The sequence below is a fragment of the Mus musculus genome, chromosome 19, assembly GCF_000001635.26.
Source record: "Mus musculus strain C57BL/6J chromosome 19, GRCm38.p6 C57BL/6J".
Lineage (NCBI taxonomy): Eukaryota > Metazoa > Chordata > Mammalia > Rodentia > Muridae > Mus > Mus musculus.
The window spans coordinates 47,865,182-47,886,785 of record NC_000085.6 but is presented as its reverse complement, the minus strand read 5'-3'; the positions used below and the strand labels follow the sequence as shown (position 1 = coordinate 47,886,785).

The window sequence follows — 21,604 nt, the reverse complement described above, 5'->3', positions numbered from 1 at the left end:
GTCACAAGACCCTGGGTGTCTCCCAGGCTCATGGCCAAAGTTTGAACAGGAATGACACACACGCCTCCCCATGGGGGCAGCGGCGCTTCTTTGCTAAAAGACCATATTTCATCATAGAGTATGTGTGGTTGGATTCTTTCTTTCTTTTTTTTCTTTTTTCCTTTCCTTCCTTCTTTCTTCATCTCCTCCTCTCCCTCCTCCTCCCTCTCCTCTTCCCCCTCCCCCCTCTCCATCTTCTCAAGTTTTCTTCTCACCAGAGAAACTTTTGATGAGTTCCAACCTACAGTGACAAACGTCTGTCAATCAGGCCCGTCGTACCAGCGCTGTGGCCAGTAGTCTGGAAATCAAACTAGCCAGAGGCCAGGCAGCCAGGGGTCACACTACCTCCCAAAATGCCCTTCTGCTTCTGTGCTGGGCACTTTCTAGAGAATCATTAGAGGCTACAGGCTTCAGGAGTCAGACCCGTGATAATTAGACTATATTTTACACATCCATATTTATTAGGGACCTCAAAAAAAAAGAACAAATACACGGAACCCCAAGATGACCCGTGATGCAGACATCAGAATGACCGAGAGTCCCGGGCAATGCCTGGATTATCGTATGATTGGGTTACACAGCCCAAAATCAAAGGCACAAGGGTTGTTTTGGAAATAGAGATTCAAGAAGCCCAGGAAGACGCTCTTATCAGTGTGCAGAGCACACACTGCAGGGTCCTGCTTCATGGAGGCTATCCAGAGCCGCAGCATCGGGGTGTGATTCACGCAGCTGCAAGACAGGAAAGGGACAGGGTGGGGACGAGGACAGTTATCACTCTGTAGATGAGAAAGAAACAAAACTATGGATTTCTTTGGGAAATATGGTAAGCTTGGTTATTATCCGGTAAGCCTGATCTTTGCTGAGGAAAAGGGCTTACTTGGAACCGGGTGTCCAACTGTTGACACTGTCACAGTGGCTTCTGTGAAAGTGACAGGGCACCTGTGAACTGAGGCAGGGGGATCCAGCATCTTGATTTCATGGCTAACAGACTAACTGTCTGACAACCTCTCTAGCCAACAGTCTTAGACCATTTGCAGATTTTTACTTTTAAGGCTTTGAAAAAAAGAGTGGCTTCCCAAAACATTTTAAAAATAAATTTAAAGCAAGCATGAACCCTTGAAAGCCAGGCTTTTACAACATGGACTGGGAATTCCAGTCTAGGGTCTGGCAGACGACCCACTAAGGTCAGACAGCTGGTAGGCTGGCGGCCAGGACACTTGTTAGAGTCTTACTAATCTGGGGCTCTCCACCCTGCCGTGGAAGGAGGTGGGCTTATAAGTTACCTGTATGTCTTGCCACCCAGTCTTGTGTCTAATCCAAAGAGCTACTTTCCAAACCCTAGAGATGCCAGGCATGCCTGATGTGGCTGGCTGGTGTCCGAGTCAGAAGCACTGCACGTGGCCAGTGTCACCTCTGAGCTTTAAATATCCCTGCCACACTTTAAACATGCTTAGAGTGTGGCACTGGTGTGTGATACGTGGCTGCTACTTTGTTTATATGAAGAGTAACACGTGGGTTGCTTTGGAAACCTGATTTTCAAAGGGCACTTCTATTTGGGGGGGGGGGGCGGGGGGACATGAGATGGGACTCAGACACGTGGCATGCTCCGAGTGACTCAGCAGGACCATGTGTGTGTGTGTGTGTGGCCATGGAGGGAGCTACAGATAATTTTTTTCTGTTTCTGTGGATGCACAGGGGACAGTGGTCTCTGAAGCATGGTGGCGGGAGTGGGGGGTGCAGGTAATTTGCACTCAGAATCTTTCTTAGCCATAGACATGTAGGAAGCATGAGCCTGTACTCAGTAGGAGAAGGACACAGGTATATTTGGACACGGAACCATGCATGGGTGGAGCTCAGTCCTGGTTTTTGTTTCACAAACAGCCTGAGACAGTCCACGTGGGGGCAGGGGGGGGCGCGGTGGGACCCAGAGCTTCTCAACAATTGGCACTCATTGAATTTGCAGTCACATAACCAGATGTCTTACTCAGCCAGTCCATATACGTCCAGGCGCTCAAACCAGGGCCAGACGAGGTAATCAATCATGGATATACAGTCTCCGCCGAAGAAGGTAGTGTTCTGATATTCAAGAATCTAGAAATATACACAGGACCATAGCCAGTTAATGTATACTCTGATTTGCTGACGTATGCTGCAGATGCTAAATATAAGTATCATATTAATTACAAGGAAGGAGAACTAGCTTGTCAGTCTCCTGTCTTCAAGAGACCACTTTGTCCCTCCCCACGGTGCCTCCTCCAAGTCCCTGAGGGCCTGTCTTGACCACATCCTGGTCTCTGCCTTTCTTCAACAGTGAACAAAAAAAAAAAAAAAAACAAAACAAAACAAAAAAAAACATGGCTCATTGACTGGAGAATTTGGAAAGAGCAATTCAGGAAGAGGTGGCCTAGCTCTTCCCTTAGCCTGACACGGATGTCCCCAAGTCCTAGGCTGTCTCCAGATCAGATGAGCTTGGAGCTAGGATGCTCTGCCTCAAGCCCGCACCTGCCCATTCCCCAGGGATGTGAAAATGGGCGCCAGATGCTAAAACCCAGCAGATAGAAACGCCACTTGCTGAAGCTGTGATCTCATCTCCTGCATATTGTTTATAGTCAAGGGGGTACTGCAGACCCCACTGGTCTTTCTTTTGCCTTTCTTTGAGCAGCTTTGGAGCTAGGGCTAGCTAGATGGAGCAATGCTGTTTAGTGGGTTTCCTTACATCACACGTCACCTTTACCATACTTTCTCCGTTTACTCAAATTCTTCGAGTTTCACGATACCAACACCATTGACATTCTAAAGTAAAACAAAACTCTTCCTTCTCAAATCAACCCACACAGTTGGACTGTACAGAAAACACCCTTTTGACAGCCCAGAGCCACAGAGCCACAGGAAGGGACTTCCGGGCAGCCTTGGTCCTGGTGCTTTCTTACCGCATCAGAAAAGTAACCGAGACAGAGGGGAAAGAACGGAGCAAAAGGCTCTCAACTGCCGTCATGTTCTAAAACAGCCAGGGGCCATCCAAACTCTCGGCAGCCTGGGCCTTCTTCCCATCACCCACAGAGGTGCACAAGCAGCCTTAGGCTTTTGCCTCCACGGTTGCAGACTACTGCCACTAGACCTTGCTTGCTTACTGACAGAACCCTTAAATCCTGAGCCAAAATAAGTCCTTCCTCCCAAGCTGCCCTTGCCACACACTTGTCACAGCACGGAGGAAGGGGATTGGTGTACAGGCCAGCCTAACACTTGTGCACTACAGAGTGAATAGCCTCCCCACAGATTCCTTTACGGCTTCCTCCTGGTGACACTGGGCTCCCTGGTAGCCTGGCCTCCCTGGGACTTGTCTTTAGGATCTTCAACAGGAGCCCCCTTGTACGTAAACCTGGCACCGCTCAGAAACGCAACACTGCTTCCCTCTTCGAATCCCAGACACTGAGACAGGAAGAGCCTGCAAAGGGTATCTGGTGTAGACAGTGTTCAAAAGAATCCACTTTACCATGTTCTGAGGTTACAGAGACGGATGAGCGGATAAACGTGCCTGCCATGCTAGTGTGAGGGCCTAATTTCAAATCCTTAAAACCCACGAAAAACTAGTCCAAGCCAGAGAGTAACAGGACCATCTGTGACCCCTGCACTCCGTGCACACACAGGCTGAGGCGTCTGGGAAAGCTCTCGAGGAGACAACCTAAGGCAGAGGAAAGGAAACAGAGGCCCTTGCCTCAAACAAGGTGGAGGTGAGATCAATGCCCAAGGCTACCCTCTGATCACACGTGCCTGCTTTCACACACACACACACACACACACACACATTATGCATACACACAATAATCACTAAAAATATAAATAAGTAAACAGTTTAAAAACGGTAATACAAATGTGTTCTTTTTGTCCCCAGTGACTTTAGAGGGAGACTAGAGGTGTGACAGGGAGCACCCAGTGAGTGACAGACAGCAACAAAGGACTGTTTGGTGTGGTGAAGATGCTTAGCTCCACGAAGCCCTTCCCCTCACGCGAGGGCTCCCCCTAGCGTGGTAAAGAAGGAATATCAGCAGGGAACACAAGTGGAAGAAGTGGGGGGGCTCCCCCTGGTGGCCATCGTTGGTGTGGAACAGCGGCCAAAGCTCCCTTCTCTCAGTTAAAGAGGATCAAAGAAAGAAACCTGCTGGGCTCTTGAGAAAAAGGTGTTACAGAACTGGGAGAATCCTACTTCTTGGGCCACATGCCACCCCATTTTGGTGACAGAAGAGAGATTTTTAAAAGCTAATCCAGACTTCTTCAAACCAAGCATTCTAATAAGCCCAGTCTAAGAACTTCCACCCTTGGGACAGCCACCTGCCTTACACCGACATCATTTAGCTCAACACCAGGGAATCCTGGGTCTCAGTGTTCAAGCAGCGCTGTCTCCTGCTGGACACTGCACTTGATGGAGGAGGGGAAGAGTTCTTACGAGTTGGAAGTCTCTCACACACACACACACACACACACACACACATCTGCTAAGGCACGAAGGAGCAGTAGACTCAAGCCCATACCCAGAGGCAGGAGCAAAGGACTTGGGTCTGGGATCGAGGTCTTTTGAGTTTGTAAGAAAATAAGGGGGTGGGGGGCTCAAAGTTTTCAATTCCAAGTCCTTGCCACACAGAACAGGCCAGCCCTGGCTGAGCTCATGCCGCAGTGAGGAGATTTTCTGTAAGGAGAATCACCGATGTGTTGGGAAGTAGGACCCGCCCCTCCCCATACATGACCAAGTTGTTCTATGAAGATACAAAAATACAAATCAGTATTTAGGGATTGATGAGGCTATGAAAATCCTCAGCTGCAATCCTTTGAATGGGCTCAATTCTCTTATGCAAAATATATTTTGTAAGAGTTGGGTGATAGCTAACGGAATTCTTGTAAAGCAGTGGATGGTGGGTGCAGATCCAAGTGAACCCCTCGAACCTCTGAGCAGGCAGAGGCTTCCTGTGCCCGAGAGCAATGGGAGAAAGTTCAACAGGAGACATGCTCCGCATTTACAGATGTTACACCTCCAGATGTGTGAGAGAGACAAAGTGGAACAGAAGTTAAAAACAAAAAAACCAAACACGTGTTTAAAAGATAGTCAAATAACCTTTAGATAGGAGAAACCCTTTAAATGGAACTCTACAAACTAAGAAGAATCTTAGAACGGAGATAGACAAGATCTTAAGACAGTTTTCCTTAAGCGGTAAACTAAGCCAAGCAGCACAAACTGTTGGACTAAAACGTCTTTTTGTTTGTAAAGAAGAGAAGATAAATTAAACATTATCATTGTGGCCGAGCATGGTAGAACATGCCTTTAACCCCAGAAACAGAGACACTGAGGCAAGGCGATGAAGAGTTTGCAGTCGGCCTGGACTACACAGTGAGACCCTTTCTGAAAAACATGTAGGGAGGATGGGAGGAAGAAAAGAGGGAGAAAGAAGAGAGGGAGGAAGGGAGGGAGGGAGGGAGGGAGTGGAAGAGATGTTAAGATTATGGGTGAAATTTAAACTCAGTAGGCCACAGGAGCTCCTGAGTGGTGCACACATTACTAAGCAATACAAGGATACAACCCTCCGGCAAACAGTGCACACAAGGCATACGACTGCGCCCTGTGAGAAACTCTGCATGAGACTGCAAAGGACAGGAATACAAAGCAGGCCTGCAGACACAGAGCAAGAGGCAGAACCATGAGGTGCCCTGTGGTCCTGGCTCCCTCCCTGCTGTTTCAGGCCTCTCTCCATCAAGCCTGGTAACAGCTGGAGAGGGACCAAGCAAAGCCAGAACACAGAGCAGATGTCCAATGGCTAGATCACAGACTATGAGGGGAAGCCCAAAGCCAGTCCAGCAAGCTGCTGCACAACACAGGGCTGGATTTAACAAGCACTGCCTTGAAGAGACTCTGAATATGTCCCTGGTAGCAAAGGAGCCCCGAGGGGCCCTGCCGTGCTGGAATCAACAAAGAGGAGAAAGCCAGAGCCCAGCAGAGTGTAAGGCTGACATGGTAAAGTCAGTACCACACAGAAGAAAACTATAAAGGGCGAACATCTTAGACTAATGACTCAAGAATAGCTAGGTTTGAACCTCAGAGGCAGGTTTGATGTGAGCTTAGTCCACAGCATCCCAACAGCATAAAAACGTGTGCCAGCATTCAAGACAGGCAGGCAGGACAGCAGGTCTGACCATCAAAGCCGAAGATTTTATTTATATTATTTATATAGCCTTAAGTGAATTCTTAATATTTTTAAAAGTTTCACGGTTGCTGCTCTTTTCTGAGTCGGTATCTCACCACGCAACCCAGGCTAGCCCAGACTTGCAACCCTCTTACCCTTGTCCTCTATGTGCCGAATTTTAGGCCCAGGACACTGGACTTTGTAAAGATCATTTTAAACACACGAGTACACAGGTCATGTTTCAGAAGAGAAAGATCACCTGGGGCTCAGGGCCACAGAACGCAAATTGAGCCTCTTGCTAGGCTATCACACGGCATGTTTTGCATTAAAATCTTGACCTTGGGCTAGGAGATGGCCGAGTGGGTGCAGGCATGAGAACCCAAAATCAAATCCCAGGACCAGCCAAGCTGGGTGCAGCCCGGCACAGTGCTACTGTGGTGCGGTGGGAGACCGGCATACAAAGAGGACAACACAAGACAGGCTCTGTGTGATGGTTTGTGTATGCTTGGCCCAGGGAGTGGCACTATTAGAGGATGTGGCCCTGGTGGAGTAGGTGTGACCTTGTAGGAGTAGGTGTGTCACTGTGGGTGTGGGCTTTAAGACCCTCATCCTAGCTGCCTGGAAGACAGTGTTCTGCTAGCAGCCTTCAGATAAAGATGTAAAACTTTCAGCTCCTCCTGCACCATGCCTGCCTGGATGCTGCCATGTTCCTGCCTTGATGATAATGGACTGAACCTCTGATCCTGTAAGCCAGCCTCAGTTAAATGTTGTCTGCCTTGGCCATGGTGTCTGGTCACAGCAATAAAACCCTAACTAAGACACTCTGTTTCCAACAAATACCTGAGCCTGTCCTCTGACCTTCACATATCCACTGTGGCATAAGCCCACCTAAACCCCCATACATGAAATACACACATACACACACACACACACACACACACACACACACACACACACACACACACACACGCTCACAGAAAGAGAGACAGACAAACAGACAGACAGACACAGACACAGACAGAGACAGAGACACAGAGAGAATGAATGTCAGATTATTTGTCCATCAGAAATACCATCTATGTTTAATAGCTTTTCAGTCCACACAAAATCCCGCTTGTAAACCTCACTTGAAAGGTTTTACCGTGCCTTTAATCCCAGCACTCAGGTGGCAAAGGCAGGCAGATCTCTATGAGTTCAAGGCCAGCTTGGTCTATATAGTGAGTTCCAGAACATCCAGGGCTACATAGTGAGAGTCTGTCTCAAAAGCAAACAAGCAAACAACAAAACAAAACAAAGAAACAGAAGAAAAAATGGGAACAATGCTAACGTGAACTAAGGGGCAATTCTGTCAAAATTATTCTAGTCAATTTGAATTTCACTAGGATCTCCTAGAGTCTATACTTGAGGATCTAGAATTTGAAGGAATGACTCAAATGGTTCATGTCCACTGGCTGTTTCAGCGTCTGACATCCAGTATGTCACAGCTAATGTTCTTACTAACGCTGTGTGGGACAAAACTCCCTTCCGAACCACTGAGACAGAGCTGAACCCTCAGCAGGCCTGACATGGCATGAATGGCAGCTGCCAGAGCCAATGCTGTCCCAGTTGAGTCAGCTCGTCCGGGGTTTGTTTGTTCCGTCTTTTTCACTTGTCTTCCAGGGAGTGTTATGCCAGGCTCATCACCACCCTTCTGGTTCTGTATTCCAATCTCTTCTGGTTAACACTGCTAGCTAGGAAACATTCCCTAGGCCTGGTGTGGCCTGCGCATCACTCTCCTGAGCTCTTTCTCCCATATCTGTCCCGACACCCCACAAACAGAACAAACCTGAGCTTCTCAGAGTCCCAGTAGCATCCGGTTTACTGGAGACACATTTCGACATCAACCTGGATTGAAACCTCTCTAACCAAGTCCCCTCTCCAACCCTATTACTAAGGTCCTGGTGGCCTCTGGTGTGCAAAGGAGGGAAGAAAAGATCAATCTCCTGCCTTGGAGTCTGCAGTTACTCCACACAACTCTGGGGTCAAGGGGAAATTCCTTGACACTGGTGAAGAGCCTCCTGACCGTGCCCTGTGCCCAGGTTCTCTGCTCTCACACACACCAGCTCTCTCTCCTGAATGTCTCCAGATTAGCACTCAACATACCTTGGTTCAAAATGGGCTTAACAGTTGATCTCCATCTAATCACTGAGCCTTCTGGGCGTCTGTTACGTTTGCATTCCTAGTTTCCAGGCTTCGTTAGTGAGCATCCCTTCTGAGTTACCAAGTACGGGTACTGTTGGCCTCAGCAGGATGCCGCGCAGCACAATGAGCCACGTTCACAGAGCACCACCACATCTTAATGTGTGGCTCAGAATGATGGCTTAATTGTCCCGAGAGGGGGCCCAAGAGATGCACACCTGCATCCTAACTTCACAGGTTCACGTACAAGAACAGCAAGAACAACCGCAATGCACTTTCAGTGGTCTCAGAATTCAGTGTTTTGTTTTCGGCTCCTTAATCTGACCCAGCACTCATGAATCTGAGACATTAACTAGGCCGGAGGGGATTAGTTCAGGTGACCTTTAAGAAAAAGACAGTAGCTGCGTGTGGTGGCTCACACTTTCAATCCCAGCACTTGGAGGGCAAAGATAGGCAGGTCTCTTTGAGTTCAAGGACTACATGGTGAGTTCCTGTCTCAAAAACAGCAACAACAACAACAACACACACACACACACACACACACACACACACACACACACACACATAACAGCCACCATTAAATATAGAGACATTAAAGTCTATTCAGAAAGGTCTCAACTCTTTTTAAAGCAGCACTTGCCTTTCCTGGGCAAAGACTCTCTTCCTAGATGTCTTCTTCAGCTGTGACTAAAGGAAGTGTTGGTGTCGGTGACAACTGTGTCACCATCACCCACACCTCCTCCTGCCCAAGAGCCTAGAATCCAGCCAAGCCACACCTAAAATCAAGACCCTACCATCCACTGCCTCTGGGGCCTCAAGACAAAAGTTAATATTTCTCACTCGTCATCTTACAAAAACACTGCAACTGTACATCTCCAAGACAGGAATGGCGTGTGGGTGAATTTCATCTGCTTCCAGTTGATAGAGTCAAATGGAAGGATAGGAGTGGCTGGCCTTCTCTGAAAGGAATGAGGAGTCTTTCTTTTTTTTCCTGGCTGTACTGGGGAACAAACTCATTCATAAAAAGAATCCATCGGTTTGTAGACCAGAGGTAAAGGGAATCACGGTCCCACAGACGACCCCTGGAATGGGTGGGTAGAAAACGGCTTCATGACTGCGCCGTGCAAGAGACTCTGCCAGCAAGGATGCCCCTTGTCCATCCGCACCTACCTTCCTTTTCTGAGATACACAGATTGCCCCTCATCCATCCACACCTACCTTCTTTTTCTGAACTACACAACATGGATTTTATCCAGGGTGTCCCAACTAAACAATACCCCCCTGCCCCCGGCAGCCTCCAGTGCAGATTGGTGGTCATGACCTGACAGCTAAAGTCTGGCCACCAAGGTGTAAGCAGTTGCTGGGTTTCTGGGTGAGTCCTTTAAGAGGGTGCACGCATGCCACTTTTCTCTTCCACTCTCTTAGCTAGAGCCTGAGTGGAAGACTATGGCAGAAGTCCCAGCTGCCATCTTGTGATGAAGGATGGGACCTTGCACTAAATGTGGCAGACAGAACGAGGCGCCTCTGTCCCTGCTAGCTTCATGAGGAAGCATGGAGATAGATGGTCCTGAACTGCCTCCCTCTGGCTTCAGTAACGTGAGAGAATAAACCATTACTAGACAAGCCTTCAACCAATACCTCAGGCAGCAGAGCCCTGCAGAGATACTTGGGGAATGCCACCATACCAGGAAAGGACAAATTCACTGCTTGTCCTGGAAAATTTGTCAAGTATCATTTCAGAGCAGGTCAGGGACTCAGGCATCCGGGGGTCACAGTCGGGTGACTAGAAAGGGACCACACGGAGGCTTAGCAGGAGGTCTGCAAGCAGGCGACATCAGGTGACTCGGTTAGAGACACTACAGAGCTCGACCACCTCTGATGGGACAGACGCCCCTTGGTACCTCTTCCATGTTGCACAACTCCTGACGCAGGGCGACCTTCAGATCCGTACAGTCTCTTCCGCATCTCAGCGCTATCAGACATTCCTTGCTTAAAGGCGGGACCTAGTCAGAAGCCACAGTTCTTTCTTAGTCGGGATGTTTGTGAGAACTGTTCCCACTCTGACTGAAGTGCAGCGATGCTTCCCAACTCCAGCACAGGAGGACTTGGCCCCTCCTTGGTGAGAGGCTGGGGTGTGGGTGGGTGGGGGGATCTCTGTGCCTAGAGACTGTAGCTTCTAATGGCAGCTGCTCTAGCCAAGGGCTTTAGCAGGGTTCTCACTGACCCCTGCTTGCTCAGCTACTTCCGTACTCTAGGGTGGGACACTTTAAGTTTCAGTGTCTCTAGGTGAAAAACAACCAGAAACAATACCCACATCCAAGGGCAGTTGGGAGGGAATCAGTAGTCAGAGCAGCTGGAACATCCTGATGATCAATACATGTCAGCTATTAACAACATTAAGTTGGGCACATGAATATTTGTGTGTGTGTGTGTGTGTGTGTGTGTGTGTGTGTGCACATGCATATTTGGGTATGTGTGTATGCATGTGCGTGTGCATGTGCGTGTGTGTGTGTGCACATGCATATTTGGGTATGTGTGTATGCATGTGTGTGTGCGTGTGAGTGTGTGTGTGTGTACGCACCCATGGCATGAATGTGTGAATGCCACCAAATGAGTGCGGAGGTCTGAGGACACCTCTCAGCTGTCAATCCTTTCCTTCCAACCCATGTGTCCAGGAGCTTAAACTTGGGTCACCAGGCTTGGTGGCGAACGCCTTATTTTTTGAGACAGAATTTTTCAGTGAACTTGGAGCTTGCAGTTTCAGGTAGACTAGCTGGCCAGCAAGTCCCAAGGATCCCCCTGCAGCCCTCCCAGCACCAGGGTTGCAGGCAGGCACTGCCAGGTGGCTGTTTATGTTATTTTGAGGATCCAAAGTCAGGTCCTCGCACTTGTGTACCAAACGCTTCACACTGAGCCATCTCCGCAGCCCCACACTGAATCATTTTTCTTTATTTTCAAAGGTCTTAAGGTTCCTATCAACTTTTCTCTCATTCATTATCATTATTCATGTTTCCTACATTGCTGTCATCCCTGCCCTGCTGACAAGACAACCTTCTTCCAGGCATAAGTTCTCGACAACAGTTTGTACCTGGAGCTTGAGAAACACTCCTTTTAAAGGATCGGCAAGCCTGGCTGTCTCAACACTCCCAATTCTAGCCTCGTGAGTCTCTGCCTCCCACTACTAATGTCCGTGGCCACACCTGACTCTAATCCCCGGTTATTTACTCTTCCGAGGTTCACAGGGTCACAATCAAACCAGGTCGTGATTGACTCTGGAAAAGACTGAGGTTGGGGAAACACACACAAACAAAGCCACATCTGTGTGGCTCTTCAGAACTGTGTGTACCTTACAGAATAGCTCCAATAACATCTTCTGGCGAGCTCGTTCATACGGGTCATACGGAAACAGCTTTCTTCCCGGGTAGACGTCATCCAGGTACTCACAAGCAATGACAGATTCATAGACCAGCTGACACTGGCTGTTCTCCAAGACAGGAATTTGGCCAAAAGGATGCTTTGTATAGTACCAGTCAGGCTTGCTTTTCAGGTTAATATTGATCACTTCATGCCTTAAAAACAACAACAACAACAACAACAAAAAGGAAAAACAAAAGGGAAAGAAGACTCGAAGTGAGAAGCGGGAACAGCTATGACATCAACATTCGTACTTAGAACTATCTCTTTGATGCTGGAGTTTGGTGTAAAATATGTAACAGTGGTGTTAGGTGTTTCCTGCGGCTTCTCTTACCTGTCCCTTTGACTGAACCCCATGCCTGACATAGCTACTAAATAGAAACTATAACAAGAAGAAAGCCAGCCTGAGCGGCTCTGTATACACAAACACTCAAGCACAGCACTTAGAGTTCAAAGCCTGAAAGCACAAATCCAGCAGAACTTGGTGGCTCAGATCTGTAATCCCAGGTCCCGGCAGACAGAGACAGGAGGATTGTAAGTCAGAGAACAGTCTGTGCTACACAGTGAGACCCCCGTCTGCAAACCAAAGCATTAACAACCACAAAAACGCAAGTGTGCTATTTACAGGTCGGGACAGACATTGGTGAATCTTAACGGTTAATACAAAGCCCACATCCAGCTGTATGGCCAATGCTGAGATATTAGCTGGTTCCTTCCCCTCGCTGTGCTCAGGGTCCATAGCTGTGACGAGGTGATAACTGTGTCCATCTCAACAGTGTAGCATCCTAACCCTGATCATGTGCAGCGCTTGGGTGTGTCCAGCACACTAGCAAGTGGTCACTTTTCAGTCCTCCCTACTCCATTATTATGGGACTTGGGGCTGGAGAGATGGTTCAGCGGTTAGGAGCACTGACTGCTCTTCTAGAGGTCCTGAGTTCAATTCCCAGCTACCACATGGTGGCTCACAACCATCTATAATGTGGCCCCATGCACTCTTCTGGTGTGTGTCTGAAGACAGCTACAGTGTACTCATACAAATAAAAATAAAACAATCAAAACCAGGAAGTCGCCAGTTATATATTTAAAAGAATTAAAGGAAACAGATGGCTACATTCTTCCAAGTGGAGGCTCTCAATAAGATTACCACCTCTTGGGCTGGTGAGATGGCTCAGTGGGTAAGAGCATCCGACTGCTCTTCTGAAGGTCCAGAGTTCAAATCCCAGCAACCACATGGTGGCTCACAACCATCTGTAATGAGATCTGACTCCCTCTTCTGGAATGTCTGAAGACAGCTACAGTGTACTTACATATAAGAAATAAATCTTAAAAAAAAAAAAAGATTACCACCTCTTCCCATCTAAGGAATGTATATCGATATCTAGGGACATTTTGGCTTTCACCCTGGGAGTGGGATATACTTCAAATGGATGGATAAAGGGGGATACTGACAAATAAGCTGGGGTGCACAGGAACAACCCCCTTTCCTTCTCCCCAGCAAAGAATTTACCTGGCCCCAAATGTCAGTCAGTGGTGCTAAGGTTGAGAAACTCTGCTCTGAAGAACAAGCTACAGGGCTGAACGCGTAGCTCAGTTGGTAAAGTGCTTGCCTAGCTACGGGAAGCCCTTGGCTCTGTCCCCAGCATCACATAGGACAAGCACGGTGATGCTCTGGAGGGAGAGCCAGAAGGACCAGAAATCCGAGATCACCCTCAGATACATAATGTGTTTGTGGCTAGCCTGGGCTACATAAGACCCAGTCTCAAAAAAAAAAAAAAAAAACAAATATTTGCATCCGTTCCTAAGCTGCCCGCTTGTCCCCATGTCGTACTGCTCTGGTTTTTCTAAGACCAAACAAAGAACAGGTAACCATAGGACCAGAAAGATGTGAGCAAGAGGGAAGAATCTAGAAATGCATGTTATACATTTGCATCTACACAGAGTTAACATACCCAATGTCTCCACATTGGTCTCTCTATTCACTGACATGAACTGAAACTCTGCGGTCACTCCCAGGACTTCCCAATCCCAGAGCCAGAAGCTGGTGGGCCATTTGTGTTCTCTGTTTGAGAGACAGGATCTCATGTGGCCAAAGCTGACCTGGAAGTTGGTATGTAAGCCATTCAAGAGCAGTCTGATCCTCCTGCCTCTACCTCCCGAGTTCTGAGACCACAGGGATCGTCCTCCACACTTGGTCTTATGTGGTAGCTCGGTGAGAATCAGTGGTTCATGAATGCTGACCAAGCAACTCCTACTCAGCTACATCCCCAAGCCCATACCTACTGTGTGTCAGGCTCTGTTCTAGTCCTTAAATGAGGTAGACCCTAGTCTCTTGAACTCTTTTTTTGTTTTGTTTTGTTTTTGTTGTTGTTGTTGTTTTGTGGGTTTTTTGTTTTTTGTTGTTGTTGTTTTTGTTTTGTTTTGTTTTGTTTTTGTTTGTTTGTTTTTTTATGATTGCCATAGCATGGGGGAGAGGGGAAGACATGGTAGAAAGACAGAACAAATTAGAAAATGTTGGGCAAGAAGAAGTCAATAGAAGAGTTAATTCAAGTTGCTTATGGCAGAGGTTGAGCTACATTGGGAAAGCTAGGAGGCCCCGAGTAAGCTCTTTCTAAACAAACAGTGGGGAGAGCCAGTTCATCAAACGGCAGCATTCAGTTTACTCGGCCTGGTCTGAAACTTCGTGGAAACCTGATTTGGAAAAGATGTTCAGCAGTTCGGGGGAGCCTGCTCAAAAATCAGTCACTGGAGTCACTCAGAAGTAAGGGAAGAGGGGCCCCTTCTAGGAGCCAGAGACTTTAAATATCCCCCAGAGATGGCGGGTGCTCCCCTACCCGGGGAGCGCTTGGCCTCCGTGCCTCACCTGATGCCTTTGGCCTTGAGAACCAGGCGTGCCCTGTGCGAGTAGGGGCAGAACCTCATGCTGTAGATTCGGATCACACCCTCAGGGACCGGCCCTGGGGGACAGCTTCCTACAGGGAAGGGCAAGAGCAAGAAGATGGAGAGTCTGGTTAGCCCATTGGGGAGGGGACTTGTTCTCCTCAAGGACATTCAAGGAGGAGTCTGCGCACTGAGCCTCAGGCTCCAGAGATGTTGGCACATAGTTTGTGCTCCTATCCAGAGAAAGCTGCTCCGTCGTGAGTCTTCTCCCAGCCAGAGAGTCCAAGGCTCTAAGAGGATTTACCTTTTCCCAAGCATCTTGACAAATCCCCGGACATCAATCTCCAGTTATCTATGCGGTACCGGAAAGCTCACAGTCGCCGCCTTGTGGGCCTCTGCTGCTTACTGCGCTCCCTCCAGACCCAAACTGAATTTCTCAACAGTCGACAGCACTCTGGTGGGGCAGAGAGGAAGTGAACTGGGACCCCTGTATAACCTAGCCCCTCACAGATACCGCCCCAGATATGGAAGTCCAAACCAAGCCCCAGAAAGTACTTCTGGCTTTAGACACACAGGGAAGACTGAACATTGAAACCCCAACTTGGATTTCAAAGAAATCGAATACAAATTTACCAGGCTAATGTTAACTTTTCTTTTCCATCGTAAATCCTAGTCTTGGGTAGAGAAATAACCATTCCTTCTGTATAGCTTGTTCACCACACTCAGTCTTTTTAAACCAGTCGCATTTTCTCTTGGTTCGGCAAATGGAACAACAGCCTTAGAAAATGCTGAGCCCTTGTATCACTTGGGAAGTAAATGCCAATCTTGGCACCACACCACACGCCTCTCCCTGGGCCTCCCCTCATCCCCTTTGTGAGATTTCTACCCTCTGAGAAACTGACAGTGAGTAAGACGACCAAGACATCTGGAGGCCAAGAACTGTTTGAGCCCTCCAGCCTCAAGTTCTGACAAAGGTTGTTTGAGTTTCCAAGGACATGTAGGTAAGAAACACAGCGGCCACCCCACACGAGGGAGAGGCAGGAGTGGCTGGGAAGCTGAGATTCTCGCCTCCACAGGTGAAAAGGGGAATTCGTTAAATTTTCCAGGCCTGAGATGGAGTGGAAACGGCCACCAACACGTTTTTGTTTATAGAGTAACAAGAAAGGAAAGAAAAGCATTAAGAGTCCCATTCACATATGTCTGAATTATTTCAGTTCCCAAACTTCTGTGTCATGTAATCGATACTACTCCTTCACAAAAGTGTCCCCAGAAAAAAACGAAATTATTTGCCCAAACCAAACACCTAATTGAGGGAAAGAACTTTGAAAGTTCAAAGACTTTTAAAAGGTCCACTGTCTGGGCTGCAATGATGGAGAGTTTATGTCCAGAAAAACGGAGCACACAATGGCAGCTTCATTTTTGAATCTAAACTTTTTTTTTTTTTTACTAAAATAGCAAAGTCTTATCACATGTCTTGCAAGATGGACAACCCTGGGCCTTTGGAATTCTCACCCCTCCAGAATGTCTTGGCTAGTAATGATAAGATCATTTCCCCTACAGAATAGGAAATCTTTTGAAATCCTCAGAATAATGACTCAACTACAGTTTTAGTCTGGAACTCCATCCGTGATCCCGTGGGAGTTGCGCTAATAGCAAGGTGTGTCAATAGTTACTCTGTGTGAATTAGGAAACTGTAGGGATGTTTGAATCCATGCTTGGATTGAATCCATGCTTGAATTCAGTGCACAGGGATCGCCAGAAACCTGGTGCGGATGGGTTCTTGCCTTGCTGTGCTGAGGGAGCAGGCAGCTCACTTTCCACTGCAGCAGATGCAGGTCTCACAGGCAACTACTCCCCTGGAACTAACTCTGATAGAGACGGACAGGCTGGATGGTAAGACTGAAACAAGGAACACAAGAACCATGCCCTGTTAGGTAAGGAGACAGCTTCTGAGAAGACAGAAGTACCTTTTGTTAGGTCTCAAACCCGGGACAAACAGCAGAGGTGCCCGTGGACACCAGGTTTCCCCAGCAGTCCTCCTGGCTGGCACACCCACCCCCTACCCTAATCTTCTCTAGCCCAGGGACTATGCTGGGCTGCACTTCCCCCAGCTGCTTTCCCTATATGACCCAGCCATTTGGGGTACCCCAGCCTTCTTACCCGTTTGAACCTCTTAGCCTCTGCTCCTGGCTCTCCTCTCTCCTTCCACCCTCTCCTCACAGGGCCCAACTCAGTCAGCTGATTCTGTCTGCTCTGCACTCTCCCAGATGTTTCTGCCTCTGACTGTGCCTGCAAACTCCCCTATATCTATAGTGAAACCCTCCACCTCAGGAGCAGTCATGCCCACCTTTTTATTTCTTGTCTTTCATTCACCTTTCACATAAATACAGCAGATAACCGCCGAGGAGACCACACCCAGGTTCTAAAGAGAAAATAAAAATGAGTCATTACTGACCAGCTGGTGCTTGACTGGTCCTGTTTAACCCTTAAACTGGCCTGTACGTATGCATCCTACAGGATGGATTATCCCAATGGAAAGATGAATAAAGATGAATATGAATATACACACACACATATTCAATATATATACATATTCAATAGCCTCTAACTTTTAGAGATGCTTTAGGTTCACAACAATATAAAACAGAACATACAGAGGTACCTCACAGTCTCCCTACCTCCACATACAGCCTCCTATCTCTCCAGAGAGGCACCTACGCTACAGTAGATGAACATATATTGACACAGCACTCCCGGTCCACAATTCACAAAAACCACTCGGTACTGGTCAACTTGATCTCTACATCACATGTTATGATTTATATTTTGGTATTTTTTTCAGCTGCTTAAAACGACAGTCCTGAAAAGCATTCTTAGCACTTTGAGCTGCATAAAATTCAGCCAGCAGCCTGAGTTAGCCAGGTGGTTTTGATTTGGTCATTCATAGCTGTTTATGTTGCAATGGCTGAGATAGCAACAGTCAGGAAGGGAATTCTACTTGCAAACTGGGAGGTTCTATTGTGCCAGAAGGGCAAACATTTCCAGCTTTCCCCTCACGATTCACTCCTTCTAAAGGAATCGAAATCTGAGAACAGCAAATGTCATTTGTAACAGGTTTGCCTGAGCAAGCTGTTGTGGTATGTGGTATGGTCCTAAAACTTGAAGTCTGTGGCAAGGGGATCACAAATTTGATGCCAATTAGGGCTACAGAGTGACCACTGTCTCAAGATAAAAAGTATGTCTGTAATATGGGAGGTCACGTTTTGAGATACAAGTCTATTTGGAGAAGTTAGGACAAAGGTAGAACATATTCTCCACCTATGGGAGGCAGTACAATGTCAGGAGTCTCAAAATGGGCCATGGAACCAGATGGGTTGTGAGACCTGCCTTGGTCCTTGGGCACAATGCTTAGCCTCTCTGCCCTCCATCTTCCTTGTTTAAGATGACAACCACCAGTGTGTATATGATGGTTTTGACTATGGAGTGAAATTGTGCGGAGTTCTATCTCAGTGACCCTCAAAATTAAAGAGAAATACTAATGAGTAAGAAGGCATTTTTATAGCATGATGCCTTCCCATTCTGCACCCATGAAGAGACACACATTGCAATTCAGCTTGCCGGGCATATGAGAATTAGAATCTAACTCACCACACTATTTCCCCCGTTAACAGTTTAATGCTGGCTGAGTGTGCTGAATGCTTCAGGCTACATTTCAGTAATGTGATTTTTTTTAATCTCTCGAAAGATCACAACAGTTTTCCCAGAAGGATTTTAATCATGACCTTTAAGCTTGTTCTCTGCTTCCTCTTAAAATTTCAGTAGGTAACTCCTAAGTGGTTTTTTTTTTTTTGCAAATGTTCCATCTATGCTATCCCGTGTTTGCATCTCTGTTATATTGACCAACTCAAGCACAAAACAATTTTAATAAGGTCATGGAAATCTATTAGAAATAATTTTTCAGACATCTGAAATATAATCATATCCACTGTTTCTCTGTGTGTGAAGGTACACACACACACACAGACACACACACACAGACACTCAAGGTGTGAGCTTGGATGGCAGAGGCCAGAGGTCTTTTGAGATGGGGGTCTCACCTTCTTACCTGGAACTTGCTGATTCGGTTGAGCTGGCCCCAAAGCCCCAGAAACCCACCTCAGCTTCCTCCATGGCACTGGGATTACAAACCCGGGCCACCACACCAGGTCTTGTTTGTGCGTCTGGGGTTGGAAGTCAGGTTCTTGTGTTTGTTCAACAAGCACTTTACCCACTAAGTCATCTCCCCAGTCCCTGAGCTGCTTTTCTAAAAATAGAGGAATCTCTGGTCATGGTGATTAATGATGTATGTATTTACAGAATGGAAATAATTTCTTCACTCGATTTCAGTTTGTTTTAAGGAAAGGGGGGCCTTTCTTTCTTCCTTTGTCTTTTTTTTTTTTTTTTAATGTAATTCTGGCTGTCCTGGAACTTACTCTGTAGACCAGGCTGGCCTCAAACTTAGAGACCCACCTGCCTCTGCCTCTGCCTCCCAAGTGCTGGAATTAAATGTGTGCACTTTTATGCCAGCTTGAGTTGTTTGTTTGTTTGTTTGTTTGTTTGTTTGTTCGGCTTAAAAAAACCTTTTGGTCACAAGTCTAATATTAGCAGATGCTAGATTATGATTGTATTTGTCTCTTTGAATGCCCACTTGACATGAAAGATCACATTACTGGGTGTCCACTATTGTTCACTGAACTCCTTGGGCCAGATGAGGGAAAGGGTTCTACTCTCACAGCTGCCTTTATTCAGGGCTTGCAAGGAGCAAGGACCATAGGGAAGCTCATGTCCCAATGGCGTTAACGTTGGGACATATGAAATGAGGTGACTGAAGTGACCACAGGAGGACCTTCCCATCCAGGTCAGGAAAACTGGGTCAGAGGAGACCTTCTTTTAAAGTGCTTGTTTTCTTATCCCTGTGTCTTTAATGACATGTGTGACACATTTATACACCCTGATAATAATATTTGAATAGTCAAAAAGCAAAATTTCAAGAGTCTGACATCAAAGTTTGTAAACGCGTGCAAAAGCAGCAACATCGCCTGCCGAAACCAAACCATGATAGGGATAGGACAGGGACGTGCCCAGAATTATTGCCAGGACCTTTTTTGGATATCAAGTTCCACGGATGCTCAACAACTTTATATAAAATGGCGAAGCATTTGCAACTCACCTACCCACACACTCCTAGACACATCAAACCACCTCTAGATGACTTAGAATAGCCAACACAAGGTAAACGTTGTTACACTGCATTGCTTAGGGGATACTGACATGAGAAGTCTGAATATACTCAGTTCGGATGTAATTTTTCTTTTCTAGTCTAATTAAATTGGAATGATGTGGAATCCATTGATAACAGATGATATTATTCTGTCTTGGCTTAATCTCTAAATGTAAGAGCTCTTAGGAAAAGGAACTTTATAGATATATAAACTTATCTAAAGAGCAGTCTTTTTTACAACAAACATAGGCTACATTTGAATCGCTCCACCTTTTAGTAGCTGGGTTACTTTGGGCTAATAATCAAAAGCTCCAACAACCCTGATTTTCTAACACACTGGCGTTCTAATCTGTAATGCGGAGGTAAGAGTACCATGTGGTTTAGGGAAGTGTTATTAGGATCAGTATGGCAAGCATCTAATACTTAGCATGTGTCTGTCATCTAGCAAGGACTTAACATTAGCTGTTATTGTGATTACTATTATTTGAACGTAGCAGGGACGATTTTCGTAGCCTTCAAAAGACAGGCAGTCTCAGAAACGAAATTCTCCTGCCTGTCTGTGTCATCAACTAGTTAAGCCGAACTGAGGTACGAAACTCCAGATCTGTGGAACTCTGCGTGCCTGTCTTCGTCCAAACTGGAAAATTAATTTCAATGACAGGTTTCTGGCTTAAAGAAAACTCAATAATCTAAAACTATTGACTATTCTTTCTTCCTTACGATTTCTTTACCCTATTGCTATATTCTAGGCTCCCTTACACATTTTTAGTGAAATTTTTTATAAAAAGAAAAAGAAAGAAACATTAGCTATGGTTAAACATTTGGGTTTTCTTTTAAAATGTAACTGCAAAATTAAAAGTTGGCGATCCTATTCTGAAAAGCCCAGATTTTACAAGTCCCCCAAAGTTCAGAATTGACCTCAAAATCCTTTTCCCTTCCGACACAGCGCAGGTGAGGCCGAACCCCCCAGTGGCGGTGGCAGAAAAAGCATCTCAGAGCAACCTTCGGGCGGCTATGGCTCCAACCCGGAGTTGGGACGCCCGGCGGCCGACGCGGAGGCGGGCCCGCCCCTTCTCACGGTGCTACCCCGCAATTGGCCGCCGAGCCCTGCGCTCCAGCCAATACCTGGCTCGTCTGGAAGAGCGAGCCAATAGGCGACCGCGTTATAGCAGCTTGCTCGAGAAACGAGGGTCAGGCCGGAAATCTATGGCTACCTAAAGAGGAAGTCGGTAGCAGGCGGTTCCTCTCAGCCGCTGGTCTCACATCCTACTGGGAATCCGCGAGGAACCGCCAGGGCCTGCCCGGGGGCTGGGGGCCGGCGGCACAGATGGCTCCGCTCGGAGTAGGACGCTAGTTGTCCCGTTTGTGAAGTCAGCCAATCCCTGCCTCCCCAGGGTGCGGGCCCCCCATCACCGTGAAGCTAAACCCTAAATGCGGCGCTGAGCTTTGCCAGTTTTGGCGCCCTTAACGAATCACCCCCGTGGTTGTCGCAGGCAAGCCAGAAAACAACTACAGAAAACCTGGCGGTCGGTGGGTTGCCATTCTTAAGGGCATTCATTGTCCTCCAGATCCTTCTGCCAACATCTTAAGACCTCACTTAACATCTGGACCAGACTCACCATCCCTAGAATGGAGTGAGGTTCCCAGACTACCTGTCTTATGGAAG

The 21,604-nt window shown here is 47.1% G+C and overlaps 1 protein-coding gene across 5 annotated transcripts; it reads right to left on the bottom strand.

Annotated features, from left to right (window-relative positions):
• Positions 1-477: 477 nt before the first annotated feature.
• Gsto2 (glutathione S-transferase omega 2) lies at positions 478-21,348 on the bottom strand. Of its 5 annotated transcripts, none has more exons than XM_030251062.1 (9): positions 21,064-21,348; positions 17,026-17,100; positions 16,463-16,577; positions 14,983-15,132; positions 14,662-14,770; positions 11,734-11,956; positions 10,289-10,390; positions 2,024-2,130; positions 478-768 (listed from the first exon to the last, which is right to left on the bottom strand). In XM_030251062.1, the coding sequence occupies exons 4-9, from the start codon at positions 15,014-15,016 to the stop codon at positions 597-599; spliced, it is 747 nt and encodes a 248-aa protein (XP_030106922.1). In that variant the 5' UTR covers positions 15,017-15,132; positions 16,463-16,577; positions 17,026-17,100; positions 21,064-21,348; the 3' UTR covers positions 478-596. The 5 variants fall into 5 exon arrangements, with proteins under 5 accessions (XP_030106922.1, XP_030106924.1, XP_030106923.1 ...); XM_030251064.1 differs by having other exon boundaries at positions 16,442-16,577; positions 21,153-21,348; XM_030251063.1 differs by lacking the exon at positions 21,064-21,348 and adding an exon at positions 20,857-21,008 and having other exon boundaries at positions 16,442-16,577.
• Positions 21,349-21,604: the final 256 nt, after the last annotated feature.

Excerpts from the sequence above, each read along its gene's own strand:
- Gsto2 (XM_030251062.1), bottom strand. The coding sequence starts at position 15,016 with ATGTCCGGGGATTTGTCAAGATGCTTGGGAAAAG. Across the intron at positions 14,771-14,982 it reads GTCAAGATGCTTGGGAAAAG|GAAGCTGTCCCCCAGGGCCG; the intron begins GTAAATCCTCTT and ends CCTTCCCTGTAG. Across the intron at positions 2,131-10,288 it reads AGTTGTGCAACATGGAAGAG|ATTCTTGAATATCAGAACAC; the intron begins GTACCAAGGGGC and ends GTATATTTCTAG.